General features: G+C 34.1%; 1 protein-coding gene across 1 annotated transcript; it reads left to right on the top strand.

Annotated features, from left to right (window-relative positions):
* Nucleotides 1-751: 751 nt before the first annotated feature.
* LOC117931453 (protein terminal ear1-like) lies at nt 752-5,916 on the top strand. The gene is made up of 5 exons (XM_034852468.1): nt 752-1,610; nt 4,151-4,808; nt 4,940-5,056; nt 5,180-5,321; nt 5,429-5,916. The coding sequence occupies exons 1-5, from the start codon at nt 944-946 to the stop codon at nt 5,681-5,683; spliced, it is 1,839 nt and encodes a 612-aa protein (XP_034708359.1). The 5' UTR covers nt 752-943; the 3' UTR covers nt 5,684-5,916.
* The last annotated feature ends 10,289 nt before the right edge of the window (nt 5,917-16,205 follow it).

Below are 16,205 nucleotides of genomic sequence, written 5' to 3'. Positions count from 1 at the left end.
ACAGAAAAATTCATGAATCAAACAGTGTTCGAGACGGTGGGCAAAGAAGGGTGCCCCCCAAAGGCCCTATGATTTAACTAGACTTGTGGAGTTTTAGTTTATTTAAAAATAAATTTATTATCATAACTTAAATTATATTATTTTTATTTTTTATTATTACTGTATAAGTGGTTAATAAATTTATGTGATTATTTTAAAAATATATATAAAAATTTTTCGGTTTTGATTATTTTAATTTTTTTTTGATATTTTTAATTTTTTAAAAACCCGTTTTTATATATATATATTCGATGAATATCATATTCAACAACTTGAATACCTACAAGTTTTGAGAAAATTATACCAATATTTTTTTAACGAAATTAAACAAATTTCAAAAGAAAAAACTTATAAAAAAAAAATTTAAATTTAAACTTAAAATCGTAATTGGCGATTAAAGATTGAAAGTTAAGTTTTTTTAAGCTGAAATTCAAAATGGTAATGACCGACTCTGGTGGAAGCTTCGTTGAAAGATGGTGGAGAATGCGTATGGAATTGAAAAAGGATTATTAATGGTCAAAACTCAAGACACTGGTCACATGCGGCTGACCGTACGGCCATACTTCATAGCTCGCCCGAACCATCAAAGATATTAGGTCCTACACAGGTCATAAAGGGAGAATCGAGGCAGTCAATTTATACATGGAAAGAGAAAGAGTAGTACAGGCATTGTTTAATATAATATGGGGAAAAGCGTGTTTCCAGTTTGTTTAATATAATATGCCTGTAATGGACTCTAAATTAAACTCCTAGGGCCTCTCCCAATTTGCCAAAACTGATACAATCCTAAAGCTGTCACCTCTCTGCGCTCTTACCATAGCTGTTGCTCTAGAGTTTTTAGTTTTTACTTCTCCCCCTCCACTCGTTTTGGCCGGAGGCCCAACGTTTATGTGGCCGAGAAGCCATGAAAGAAGCAGGAGAAGTTGCCAAGTTTCAGAAAAACTTGGACCCACAAGCCCAAGAGTTCCGACCAAGAAACCCTTCATCCAATAACCAGATTGGTACTCCTTTTCAACCCCATATTTGCTATGCCTATCCTTTTTCCTATGTATCTACTCCGGTCATGTCGCAGCCTAGTCTCGCCGCCGGAACCCCGCTGCCTCCGGCGGCTCCGGGGCCCACCAGGGTGGTGCTACTGAGCTGTGTGCCGACCGATGTGAGTGAAGCGGCGGTGAGGATGGAGATGGAGGGGTTTGGAGAGGTGGGGGCTGTTGAGATGGAGAGGTTGAGAGATGGAATCGTGATCGTTCATTTCTATGACTTGAGGCATGCGGAGGAAGCGGTGATGGAGATTCAAGAGCAGTACATGCAGCAGCAGAGCAGGTTGAGGAGGTTTTATGAATACGACGCCATGTTGTTTGGCCATCTGGGGTTGGAGAGGCAGAGCTTAGTTGTTCCGGTTGCTTTTCCAGCACGTGGACTCATCGCCGGCAGGGCTGTCTGGGCTCAGTTCTCGGCGCCGGAGTCCACCACCCCCACTCCTGATGGGCATAATCAGGGGACACTTGTCATTTCCAACTTGGATTCTAAGCTCTCTGCAAGCAAGCTCAAGGAAATCGTCCAAAACTTTGGTATGTATGTCATAAAAATATGAAAACTTTTATCACTTCCTTGTCAGATTTTCTTTCTTTTCTTCAAAATTCAATTGTTTATCTTGCTGTCTATTGTAGCTGAAATTTTCTCTTAGCTTTTCTTTTCTATTTTGCTTTTGATAAAGAACCAAATGTATGAGTACTACACAGGCATTTTCCTTCTGAAAAATGCTAGATTACTCTAGGAGTGGGGGTCCAACATTTGATGTGGCTCTGCTAAAAGGCATAACCTCTCCACCATTTGAGTAGACACCACATTCTCAAAGCTGCCATCATCAATAATAACATTACACACCTTGCCATGGGAGGTGCATCTTGTATGAAAAATACTCTTTCGCAGCCAATCTTCTTCGCCTTCATGGCCATTAGTTAGATTACTTTGCATGATAAGAGATTCCCCTTCATCAGCATAAGTAACTTCCTCTTCTTCACTCAGAATGGCTGAGTCATTTTGAGAGTTTTTTATGACCTCCTCATCGCTGTCTTCTTCCGGCATGCTGACAATTCTGCGATTAGGGCATTCTGAAGCCATATGTCCATATCCATGACACAGAAAATATCGTCGGAACTAGTTTTCAATGAGCTTTGCCGCTCGTTATAACCAGCTCCATCATCACCCTTGGAAGCTATTTTGGATGTGGGTTTTACAGTGGGATTGGCCTTTGCATTAGAGATATGTCCCCGGCTAGAAGGTCCATCTCTATCTCGAGGCATAAGTCAAAACCCACAACCCTTTACTTCCTTCTATTGCTTTTTTACTTTAAGAGCAAGCTTGCACACATCACCATAAGTCCAAAGGCTGTAATTGGATGGCACTGCCAATTTCATGCTTCAAACCTCCAAGAAAATGAGCTATGGTTTGTTCTTCAGGTTCAACAAGATCACATTTCATCATGAGGTGGTCAAATTCCGCTGTATATTCTTCTGCAGACAGCTCCTTTTGTTTGAAGTTGTGAAGCTTAAGGAAAACATCTTGCCAATACATGTCTGGCAAATATTTTCTCTTAAGTTCCCTTTTCATCTTTTCCTAAATCATAATTCTTCCCCTTCCTTTGTGTGCCCTTTGCTTTTTAAGATTTTCCCACCATAAAGAGGCATACTTTCTCAACCTGATTGCAACAAGTTTCATGCCACGAGCTTCTGAAACTTCTTTTGTGGTTGACCACCCGTTCACTTCTGAAACTTCTTTGTGGTCGACCACCCGTTCCAGAGTGTGAAGCCAGTCAATAAACTCATCTGGCTGCGTTCTGCCTTCAAATTCTGAGATATCAACTTTAACATCAAAATCTCTTAGAACATTGTGATTCCTTTGTACATGAGGAGGAGAGACTTCTCTTGAATGTTGGCTTGGATCTCTGTGAAAATGATTGAGGTCTTCATTTTCACTACTAGAGCCTCATGCTCTATATCATGATGGGATTCATTGCGCCCTAGAGTCTCATAACATTCTAAACGTTGTTGCAGCTGCTGCACTTGACTCCTTAATTCTTCCACCTCAATGTCACAAACATCTCTTTCATCAGCAGGGTGTTCTTCTTCAACATTTTGTGTGCGATGACAACAACCAGTCATGAGAACTTAAGACCTATGTTCTGATACCAAACTCATACCGGAAATCTGGAGAAAACAGAGGATAAAATACAACAAACTCTCAAGGGATACAGAAATCACCACCCTTTGAGTCCGCTGGAAACTTGGAACTCACCACTCAATGGAATCCACCAAAGAGATACAAAGTTCTTTGAAAAAAAAAAGTACTCTCTATTGAATTGAAGATGTCTTCTTTTCAAGTACCCAAAAACTTCCCCCCATATTATTTAAAAGGCTTATATAGCTTACGCTTGGAACAACCCTCCAAGAATAGGATTCCAAAGCACCTAACTTATGTTCTCAATACCAAACTAAGTGAATTTCAAGAAGTTTTCTAACTGAAAAATAAATGACACCTTAGGGACTTACAGAAGAACTGAAACTTCACCTAGGAAATTGAGGGAAGTAAGAAAAGGAGGTAAAATTAGGAATTCCCAGGTGAGTCCCCTCTTACCAAAAAAAAGAAAAAAGGAAAAAAAAAAAGAACCCTGCCAGATAAACACCAACTTTCTTCCAAAAGATGTTTCAAAATCTGGTTCTAATTTGGGTGAAGCTTAGGAAATTAAAGTGAGAATCTGTAGCCCCTTGGACTTTGATTCTTGGACCATGTAGGACACTCCCGTGTCAATGAGTACTACACAGGCATTTTCCTTTTGAAAAATGCTATATTACTCTAGGAGTAGGGGTCCATCTTAGGCAATTTCCATCAGTTCCACATATTTGCTTCCCTTTTGCTGTTCATACTTTATAATGATTTATCATGACTTGGCCTTTTCCACCTTTTGCCTCTCTATTCTGTCCTTTCTTCCTCCATATTGTTGCTTTCTTAGGGTGCTAACTGATAACTATTTGTATTTTTGTGGGTTTACTCCATAACTAATCTTGGCTTTGGCAATAAACATGAAAATACATAAAATTATCTAATTCAGGGCATGTGAAGGAATTCAGAGAAATGACACCAAAACAGCAGAAGTGGTTTGTAGAGTTCTTTGATACCAGAGACGCTGCTAGAGCTCTTTCAGAGCTGGATGGAAAGGAAATTTATGACAAAAAACTTGTAATTAAATTCAGCTGCTCAGGTGGCTATGGCAGAATAAAGTCCAGTACTGCAGCTGCAATGGCCACCACCAGTTACAATGACATAAACTCAAGAAAAATTATTCATTCAAGAACAGCCCTATGCCCACCACATGTTACTGGAGGTATATTACAAAGTTGTCGCTCAAGCTCAGTTGCTCCTTCTGCTTCAGTACACCTTTCTCAAGCCTTACTGCCTACAAAAAGACCCATCTTCAGGACAGAGAACAGTAGTAGGAAGGGCATTGGAAGGTCAAATTGTGGATCAATAGCTCCAATTTCCTCATTGTCCTTGGGTGAAGATGGGAGTGAATGTACCAAATCCAGTGGGAAATGCTTGAGAAAAGTGAATTACGGCCATCAAAAGGTACCCACAGTCAAGCAACCCAGGAAGAGGGGTCAAAAGAACCCGGATTCTCACTTTTTGATCAATGTTGATGCTATAGCTGAGTCCAATTCGAGAGACACCCGGACCACTGTGATGATCAAGAACATACCCAACAAGTACAGGTAACTTTCTTAGCATCCATACTCATTATAAACCTTTCTTATGTATATTATTCTTCTGGGCTTTAACCCTAGTTTGTTCAGGTAATGGGTTTTATATATTACTGAATTTCTACGTGATCTTTGTTTCACAGTCAGAAACTGCTTTTGAATATGCTAGACAATCACTGCATCCTCTCTAATGAGAAGATTACAGGAGATGATGAGCCCTTGTCTTCCTACGACTTCGTCTATCTTCCTATTGATTTCCAGTAATATATATCTATATATTTTGATTCAGAATTTCCTTTGTCACAGATTTTGTCATGCATACACTTTTTTAAGTTTTAATTCTACCCTCTGATGTTTTTTTAACATGTGACATGCCACAACAGTAACAAATGCAATGTGGGATATGGATTTGTGAATCTTACAACTCCCCAAGCTGCATGGAGACTCTATAAGGCTTTCCATTTGCAACAGTGGGAGGTCTTTAACTCCAGAAAAATTTGTGAAGTCACGTATGCTCGCTTGCAGGTATTCTCTCTTTCTCTCTCTCTCCCTTTTTTCTCTCAGCTTAGTGTAATTGTTTTCTCCAAATATTCTTTTAATTTTCGATTTTTTGGTGGGGTGGGTGTAATTAGGGTTTGGAAGCTCTGAAGCAGCACTTCAAGAACTCAAAATTTGCATGCATGGTGGACGACTACCTTCCAGTCATGTTTTCTCCACCCCGAGACGGCAAGCAAATGTCTGAGCCAGTGCCTGTGGTTGGCTGCTCCATCTCTGGCATCAGCCATGGAAGACATGAGGAGAAGGTTGGTGGGGAAATGGTTGAGGAAGTTAATGATGATAATGGTGATTGTAGCTCAAATCCCAGCAGCAAACATGATGATGAATAGTGAAAGCCAATTCCCATCTCAGATTGACCTCAATTACATGCTCTACTGCACTTACTTGGTCATACAATAGGTCATTAATGTTGGGCACAAGTGCCAGCATTGGATCTCTGAGCTGTTACTCTCTCAACAATCGAATGCTTTCTTGGTTATGGCTTCTAATCGTGTAAGATAAGATCTCTTTATTTTGTATTTTGTATTTTGTAATTTGTATGTTTTTTTCTTGTTTGCCGCTAGTAAATTTTCAGGTAACGCTTGAAATCACCATAAAAAACAATAATAGAAAGAAGAAAATAAAACAATTGACATGATTTGACATAAAGTTTATAAGTCAAGGGACCAAATAGAAGCAGAATTTTTTCTATTGATAAGGAGATTAAGATCTCTTCGGATGTTTTTTTTAATTAAACAAGGATGTTTCATTTAAGAAATTAATTATTTGGTTATTAAAGATATTGAGAAAGGAAGGTGAGACGCTGTTCTTCAAGACCTAAAGCAAGACTACCAAGGACTTACTCCTAAAAGAAAATTTACATTACAATTCCCTGCGGGGTGAAAAAGATGATCAAAATTTTCATTTCTTTTAGCAGATAGGGGGCTGTTGAAACCTCGTATTTGTGGGGAGGGAATCAGATTGATAGCTATAGCCATGCCGAGCAATGATAATGCAATTTGCAGCTCAAACGGAAAGTATATAAAAAGGTGAAGACCAGCCAGCTTTGTAGGGCCAACATGTGCAGTGTAAATATAGTTTAGGTGGAGTCCACGTCCAGCTGCTCTTGGTGCATTTGGGTAATGTTTGTCAAATCATATGCACAGTGTCCTCCTGGGCTAAGTCATGGTCATCACTCATGGAAGGCATCATTTTGTATGCTTTGTTGCACCATCTCATCAGTGATCCTCTATATGATCTATTTATTGATGGTGGAGTGGAGGTCCCTCCATCTGTTTTCCTGAAAAGGGCTCTTGTCTTCTTTTTTTGAGCCCGCAGTCAAACAATAAAGTACAAATAATAGAGCATCTTCCTCACATCAGTTTCCTGTTCATGCCATACCAAAGATTAAAAAAAAAAAAGGTGACGCCACCTCTTGAATGTATCAGTATGTGTTAGTGTTACACGAATAGACACTGATTACGCTTCACTCCTTTTTCTGCAAATTTTCCACAGTATTGCTTTTCCAAGAAATACACCGATATCTCATACATTTATATATACATTTTCAGTAACACAAATATCAAGGGATACTGAGATGAGAATATATATCTCAGAGCTCCATGCCAAGCTCTAATTCAAAGGGGAACTGGGATTCATGTGAGAGATGAATGGTTTAATACATTTGAGGCCGACAAGGAGAGATTAGGAGAACTTATATTTAAGAGACGAATACCGACAAGGAGCCTCCATTTTGAATCCCATGGCAATTCCACTACGGCTCCTTTCTTGTTCTTGTACGTTTTTGTGGGCACTAGAGGGTGCAGTTATGGGCAGAGCTGGGTGTCTACGGTTTTGTCTAGTATTGTAGTAACAATGATGAACCACGATATGAATTTTCTTTTGGTTGGCACTTGGCACTTGGCACTTGGCACTGCTAATTAAAGAGGTCTCGGTGACCGGGCACGCATGCGTGTTCTCGGAACCATCAAGGCCACAAATTTGGCCACTGGGAGTGATGCTTATAAAGATAATGCCAGTACTGGTATGATCATCATATTATATAAAAGCTACTTTTGAGCTATCTGCTCTGCATGGGTTCTCCTCTTGGTTATGGGATGCTACGCTTTCTCCTCCAATAATATATCTTTTTGCTTCATTCTTTAATAGCCCGAACAAGGGATCGCAACTCATGATGCTAGCTAGAGTATTTTACCTTATCTGTCACTAAAGGTGGCCCTTGGACTTGAAATATACATATATCTTGCTCTTCAAAGCCATTCATGATGCAGTTGAGCAACTAGGGAGTTTAGAAAAAAAATTTCCAATACAGAGGTGTCTCATTCCTGATTTTTTTGAAAGAGGTTTTGGATTTCAAAACTATTTGTAATAAGTCTAATGACACATCATGGTAAAGTTGTTTTTGCAATTGGAAAGCTTTTAGGCAACCAATCTTAATATATATAAGGTATTACAAAGTTAAAAAACAATTAGAAAACAAGTTGATGGGTATAAAACTATATAGAATGGGATTGAAATTGTTGACGTAAGCTGTCCACAGGAGATTGTGTGCAGTAATTGTAGGGATCTTTGATTACCAAATTTATTCCTATGCTTATGGATCCACTAGGATCTTGGCTTAGAATAGTGAAGAACTGTTTAATTTTTTCTTAGAATATATATATATATATATATATATATATATATATGCATGAATATTATGTAAGAGATGGTGAATAGAACTGTTTCTCAATATGGTATTAGAACATATATTCTAGGACTTTTAGGATGTCTATTTCAATCCAATTATGAGAGAAACTTGTGAGAATGGAAAAACTAGGATATTAAGAGTACGGAGGGAAGCCTTGATAGAACAAACTCATGGAGATTCTTTTGCTAACTCAATCCTTGAAGACCTAACATCTAGAATGACCCAAGTATATATTGACCTAGACCCAAGCCTATCTTCAAACATCAAACCATGATTCTTCCGTCATACAGATTAGCATCAATTTAGACGACACCATCTATGTGCTATGGTCCCAAGTGGTAGAGATGTATATCTTGGGCAAAGACAAATTGGGATATATAAATAGGGATTTTCCCCAACTCCAACCAATAGATCCCAATTTTAAGGAAATGAAGAATTGAAAATGCAATTGTGAAAGGATGGCTAATCAATTCCATAGACTCGAGTTTGATTAGTAATTTCATCAGGTTTCCAACGACAAAGGTTGTGTGGGATACCGTTGCTATGACTTATTTTGATGACATTGACACCTCTTAAATCTATGATCTCAAGAGGTAGGTGATGATACTAAAATAAGGAGAGGGACCTATTGAAACATACCACAACAACTTTCAAGGATTGTGGAGATAAGTTGACTTTTGTTGTCTAAATTTGATGGAATGTGAAATTGATATACAAAAATATAATTCAATCTTACAAGATAAAGTTCATATCTTTCTAAACGGACTAGATGATTGTTTTAACAAAATCTGGGGAGATGTGCTCCAAACAAGGCCATTTCATATGGTGGAACAAGCGTGTGCCTATGTTTACAGAGAAGACTTGAGGTAAGTGACAAAGAATATACTACATTTGGTGACACCATTCTCTTTAAAGGACATAAATCAATAAACCATATACCACAACGACAAATTTCTCTCCAAATACTTTCTAGTGGGATGGGTGGAGATTTTACCAAAGTTAGGCCTAAGAGTGAGCTTCACACACAAGAGGCAGAAATCCCAATATGACTACAAAGGAAAAATCACATTTAGAAGGTGGAGGGTGTACACACTATGGAAATCTAAAACATCACATATTATGGAAATCTAAAACATTCTTGTGAAACTTGTTTCAAGTTACATGGGTATCCAGAGTGGTGGAATGAGCTTAAAGCCAAGAAAAAACATGATGCTATTGTTAATGCACCCTTGGTGAATGTTGAGCCTCGGTTATCCTTCATCACACATGGGCATTATCTAACTCCTACAAGTGAATCTATAACTCTTGAGCAATTAGGTAAATGTGGTGGTACTCTATTACACTCTAACTAAAAGGATTATCATGGTTGGATTGTTGATTCAGGGGCAATTAACCACATGACATTTGATTCACAAGATTTTGTCAAGCTTACTTTACCAAAATAGTACATTACCAATGCTAATGAAATAACATATATAGTTACAGGGGTTGGAACAATTGCTTTCTCACCCTCTTTTTCTCTATCAAATATCCTATTAGTTCCATTTCTCTGAAGTAAATTATTATTTGCAAGCCAAGAGTGGAAATGCATGTGAAAAATGAGAAAATTCCAGGCTATGTGGGAATTAAATTATTAAGCATAATCTATCTTGGTTTTTGTCTTTTTCAGGATATTCTCACCAAGGTGATTATTGGTTATGGGACTAAAAGAGAAGACTTTAGTATATAGATGATTTTAGTCTAAACAAAGCAAATAATGTGCATTAGTCTAATATCAAAGAACAACATATTTGATTGTGGCACCACTAGTTGGGGCCTCCATCCTTTAGTTATTTGAAACACTTAATTCTAGATTCATTTTCAAATTTGCATGATTCAGATTTTAAGTGTGAAACTTGCATTCTTGCTAAGAGCCATCGTGTACCTTATCCAACAAGATTGAATAAATGTGAGACTCCATTTACTTTAATCCATTCCTAATGTCTAGGGGCTTGCTCTTATTTCTATCTCTTCAGGTATTAGTTAATTTGTGACCTTTGTTAATGATTATAAACACATGACTTGGCTTTACTTGATGAAAAATAAACATGAGGTATTTAGTATATTTCGATTTTTTCATACTATGATCAAAACTCAATTCTCAACAAACCTTCAGATTCTTTGCTATGATAATGGTGGAAAATGTTTCAATCATGAATTTTAAGAATACTTCAAGGCACATAATCTTTATCATGAAAACCACTTGTTCTCAAACACTGCAACAAAATGGTACTGTTGAGAGAAAAAACAGACACATTTTTAAACATCTTAAGCTCTCTTAACTACACGACTCATGTTCCTTAAGGTTATTAGATTGGCACAGTTGTTATTGTCATATATTTATTGAATTGAATGCCTTTTAGAGCATTGAAGTTTAAAACTCCATTTCAAGGTCTCACCTATCATAGACCTTTGCCTTCTATTTTAATGCTTTCTTCTTGAACATTTGTTTGTGTTGTTTATGTTCATCTCCTAGAAAAATACAATGAACAACATATGGATCCCTTTATTTTAATGTTTCATCCTTGAACATTTGGAAGTGTTGCTTATATTCATCTCCATAAAAAATCAGCAAACAAAACTTGATTATGTGTTGTTCGTTGTATTTTTTTGAAGTATGCATTACAGAAAAAGGGTTATCAGTGTTCCGATCCTACTACCAAGCATTTGTACATCACCATGGATGTTACTTTTCTTCAATCTGAGCCATTTTTTCCAAAACTAGTCTCTCATTTCTCTTTTTGGGAGGAGATACCAAGTAAAAAAGAAAAACAAAATTGGGAAAATTGGTTAGTTTTTAAAGACATGGAAATTTCAGCTAACATTTTAGAAGTGACTATTTTGTGTGGTAACTTGGTTAAAAACAATGAAGGTTGACCAACCTTAGTTGAAGTTCAGCCATGTGTGTTGACTAATGAACCAATGGTGATAGCAACGGAACAAAGAGAAGAAACTAAAGAAGCTAAGACAAAAAATGAGAAGTCTGTCTCTCACTCTTTAGTACCAAAAAACAAATCTCCTAAGAAAATTCCTAAGGAAAATTTATAAGCTATCTTCTATTGGTGTTTTAAATGACTTTATTATCTATAAATTACTGTTCAAGCATAATTATGGGAAACTACCCAACTATTACTTACCTGACTATGAAAAAAGAATATCAAAATACCTAATTGCTAATCATGTCTCAACCCAAAGATTATTCAAACCCCACAAAACCTTTATGCACAAGTTGTCTTTTGATCATGTTCCTAGAAAAGTGGAAGAAGTTGAGTGATCCCAAGTAGATTCAAACAATAATAGAAGAAATGAAAGCACTACAGAAGAATGATATATGGACTTTTGTACCATTGCCAAGAGGAAAGAAAGCGATGAGGTGTAAATGGGTGTTTCCATCAAACATAAGACTGATGAATTGATAGAAAGATACAAAGCAAGACTTGTGGTAAAATGATATATCTAGACATACAGTATAGATTATTAGAAGACTTTTTCACTAATGGAAAAGTTGAATATTGTTAGAGTATTGTTATCTCATGTGGTAAACTTAGATTGGCTGTTGCATCACTTTAATGTAAAGAATGTCTTCCCTTATGGGGATCTTAAGGAAGAAGTATGCATGGATATTCTAGTTGACTATATGACTATCACAAACTGAGGTTGTATGCAAGTTAAAAAAAGGCATTGTATGGTTTGAAGCAATCACCTTAAACTTGGTTTGGACGTTTTACTTTAGCTATGAGGAAGTATGGTTTCAAACAAAGTAATTAGTATTATACCTTATTCTTGTAACATCAATAAGGGAAGGTAACAAATTTAATAATCTATGTTGACGACATGATTATTAAAAGAAACAATAAGGAGAACATTTCTAGATTGCAGTAATATTTGACAACTAAATAAGACATAGATGGAGAAGTAAAAAACAAAAAATAGAAATGTATGACTAAAGGACTTTGTGAGTTTCTTTAACTAAAGAAGTTGTTGAAAGAAATTGAATATTTGTTCGATTATGCAATGAATCTGTTTTTCCATAATAAGATGACAATAGATATTTCATACAATCTAGTTAAATATGATCATATAAAACACAATCCAACAAAGCATTCTACAACTCACTAGACAAGTTAGACATTAGAGACATCTATACGCCAACTTGAGGGGAGTGTTGATGTGAGCTGTCAATAAGAGATTGTGTAATAGTTGTAAGGGTCTTTCATTACCAATTTTTTTCCTTTGATTATGAATTCACCTTTATCATAGCCTAGAATAAACATGTATACTTTGTAAAAGATTCTCAATAGAAATTTGGCTTTGCTAAAAGCTATAAGTTTAATTAGATTGGATTTGGCTCTAATATCTTCACTATAATGCATTTCTCTCTCTCTCTTTATATATATATATATATATATATATAATTTTATTAGTTCAAACTAAAATTATTAAATTAAAAGTTTTAAGTGCAATGTTACATAATAAGAGAGAGACTATACATTCTAATACATTGACCCTATAAAAAAAAATTAAATATAATATATCAAAAGAAAAAATATTACATAAATTAACAATTCAAATATCACAATATTATAAAATAAAAAGACATAACTACAAGAATTAAAATATTTATATAACAATGAAGAATTTAACATGACACTTTACAAATTCTAGAAAAACATTCATTTACAATATATAATTAAAACAAAAGGATAATAAATAAAACTAAATAAAAAAAGTACAATAAAAAGGAAGACGAAGAAATAGAAACCGACCAAAAAAGTCAAATGATTACTAGTTGTACTCTACTAAATTCCTAATCATCCAAGTAGCTCTATTTGGTCCCCTCTCATAGTTTACGGACCTAACAATCCTTGAAGGGATTTTTCTCAATAGTACAGTAATTTAAAAAAGTTATGCTTAAATTACTGTAGTAGAAGAAGTTATTACAAATATACGGTAGTTTTTGCCACCTAGGAAAGAGGATTTGCCACTTAGGAGAGAGGAGAGAGGAGAGAGGTTCAGCGGATAATTTTTTTTTTAAACCAAAATCATCTTTAAGGGAAATCGTCTTTTCAAAAGACGAGTTCCATGAAAAAAAAATAGTATTTAAAAAAATTCCCGAATACAAAGGAACTCGTCTCTTCAAGAGACGAGTTCCATGAAAAATATATATATATAAAAATAAAAAAAATCCTCAAGGTATATATTTAAAAAAAAATTCCTGAAAAAAAAAAAAAAAAAAAAAAAAAATTCCACAAGGGAAATTCAAGAGACGAGTTTCCCATGGGAAATTTTTTTTTTTTAAATATATTTTTTTAAAAAAATTCCCAAATTAAAAAAAAAACAATTCCACAAGGAGAACTCGTCTGTTCAAGAGACGAGTTTCCCATTGGGAAAATTTTTTTTTTTAAAAAAAAAATTCCTAAATTAAAAATAAATAAAAAGAAAAAAAAAATCCCACAAGGGGAACTCGTCTCTTGAAGAGACGAGTTCCCCATGAGAATTTTTTTTTTTTAAATATTTTTTTTTTTAAAAATTCCTAAATTAAAAAAAAAAAAAAAAAAAAAAACAATTCCACAAGGGGAACTCGTCTCTTCAAGAGACGAGTTTCCCATGGGAATTTTTTTTTTTTTTTAAATATTTAAAAAAATAATAATTCCCAAATTAAAAAAAAAAAAAAAACAAACAAAGAATTCCATAAGGGGAACTCGTCTCTTCAAGAGACGAGTTTCCCATGGGAATTTTTTTTTTTTAAAAAAAAAACTATTTTTAAAAAAAAAAAAATTCCCAAATTTAAAAAAAAAAAAAAAAAAAAAAAAAAAAAAAAACAATTCCACAAGGGGAACTTGTCTCTTCAAGAGACGAGTTCCCCATGGGAATTTTTTTTTTTTTTAAATTCCACAAGGGGAACTCGTCTCTTCAAGAGACGAGTTTCCCATGGGAATTTTATTTTTTAAATATTTAAAAAAATAATAATTCCCAAATTAAAAAAAAAAAAAACAAACAAACAAAGAATTCCATAAGGGGAACTCGTCTCTTCAAGAGACGAGTTTCCCATGGGAAATTTTTTTTTTTAAAAAAAACTATTTTTAAAAAAAAAAATTCCCAAATTTAAAAAAAAAAAAAAAAAAAAAAAAAAACAATTCCACAAGGGGAACTCGTCTCTTCAAGAGACGAGTTCCCCATGGGAATTTTTTTTTTTTAAAAAAAAAAATTCCTAAATTATAAAATAAAAAAAAAAATCCCACAAGGGGAACTCCTCTCTTCAAGAGACGAGTTCCCCATGGGAAATTTTTTTTTTTTTTTTTTTAAAATTCCTAAATTATAAAATAAATAAAAAGAAAAAAAAATTCCCACAAGGGGAACTCGTCTCTTGGATTTTTTTTTTTTAAATATTTTTTTAACAAAAATTCCTAAATTGAAAAAAAAAAAAAAAAAAAAACAATTCCACAAGGGGAACTTGTCTCTTCAAGAGACGAGTTTCCCATGGGAATTTTTTTTTTTTAAATATTTAAAAAAAAAAAATTCCCAAATTAAAAAAAAAAAAAAAAAACAAACAAACAATTCCATAAGGGGAACTCGTCTCTTCAAGAGACGAGTTTCCCATGGGAAATTTTTTTTTTTTTTAAAATAACTATTTTTTTTTAAAAAAAATTCCCAAATTAAAAAAAAAAAAAAAACAATTCCACGAGGGGAACTCGTCTCTTCAAGAGACGAGTTCCCCATGGGAAAAATTTTTTTTTTAAATATTTTTTTTAAAAAAATTCCTAAATTAAAAAATAAAATAAAATAAAATAAAATTCCACAAGGGGAACTCGTCTCTTCAAGAGACGAGTTCCCTTGAAGATTTTTTTTTTTTTTTTAATTTAGGAATTTTTTTTAAAAAAAATTAAAAAAAAAAAATTTCCCAGAACTCCTTAGTTCCCTTGTGGAATTTTTTTTTTTTTTTTTTTTTTTTTTTTTTTTTTTAATTTGGGAATTTTTTTATAAAAAACAAAATTTTAAAATTTTTTTTTTTCCCATGGGAACTCAAGAGACGAGTTCCCTTGAAGAATTGTTTTTTTTTTTTATTTTTTTTTTATTTTTTTTTATTTTTTTTAATTTGGGTATTTTTAAAAATTTTTTTTTTCCATGGGAACTTGTCTCTTGAAGAGACGAATTCCCTTGTGGAATTGTTTTTTTTTTTTTTTTTTTTTTGGGAAATTTTTTATAAAAAAAATTTTCCCATGGGAACTCGTCTCTTCACTTGTGGAATTGGTTTTTTTTTTTTTTTTTTTTTTAATTTGGGAACTTTTTTATAAAAGAAAAATATTTATAAAAAAAAAAAAAAAATTTCCTATGGGAACTCGTCTCTTCAAGAGACGAGTTCCTTTGTGGAATTGTTTTTTTTTTTTTTTTTTTTTTTTTTAATTTGGGAATTTTAAAAAAAAAAAATATTTTTTTTTTCCATGGGAACTCGTCTCTTCAACAGACGAGTTCCCTCGAGGAATTGTTTTTTTTTTTTTTTTTAAATAATAATTTGGGAATTTTTTAAAAAAAATATATTTTTTTTTCAAGGAACTCGTCTCTTCAAAAGACGAGTTCCCTTGTAAATGAGGATTTTTTTTAAATACTAATTTTTTTTCATGGAACTCGTCTTTTGAAAAGACGATTTCCCTTAAAGATGATTTTGGTTTAAAAAAAAAATTATCCGCTGAACCTCTCTCCTCTCTCCTCTCTCCTAATTGGCAAATCCTCTTTCCTAGGTGACAGAAACTACCGTATATTTGTAATAACTTCTTCTACTACAGTAATTTAAGCATAACTTTTTTAAATTACCGTACTATTGAGAAAAATCCATCCTTGAAGCCTTTATAAAGAATTTGCAATAAAGGATGATTGTAAGAATATAAAGAATTTATAATAAGGGATTAAAGTAAGAAAATTAATCAACTAATAGTTTGACCCTATCACCTAAATAGGTCTAGGCACACCAAGATAACCATTCGACTTTTAAAGGGTTCACGCGATAAACACTTCACCAGACTGAGTTCTCAATTGACCACTTCTATCTAATGGTGTGCTAAGAGACCATTTTGTCGTGTCTAGAAGCAAGCAAAGGCATCCTATATAGCTAAATATTAGGTATA

This window comes from Vitis riparia, chromosome 14, assembly GCF_004353265.1.
Source record: "Vitis riparia cultivar Riparia Gloire de Montpellier isolate 1030 chromosome 14, EGFV_Vit.rip_1.0, whole genome shotgun sequence".
NCBI classification, from domain to species: Eukaryota; Viridiplantae; Streptophyta; class Magnoliopsida; order Vitales; family Vitaceae; genus Vitis; species Vitis riparia.
This window is presented reverse-complemented; position numbering and strand designations above follow the sequence as displayed.

What these genes read in the sequence shown, in the direction of transcription:
- LOC117931453 (XM_034852468.1), top strand. Translation starts at nt 944, where the DNA reads ATGAAAGAAGCAGGAGAAGTTGCCAAGTTTCAGAAAAACTTGGACCCA. An exon ending in GGAAATCGTCCAAAACTTTG is followed by an intron (nt 1,611 to 4,150) that starts GTATGTATGTCA and finishes TATCTAATTCAG; the next exon opens with GGCATGTGAAGGAATTCAGA. An exon ending in TATCTTCCTATTGATTTCCA is followed by an intron (nt 5,057 to 5,179) that starts GTAATATATATC and finishes ATGCCACAACAG; the next exon opens with TAACAAATGCAATGTGGGAT.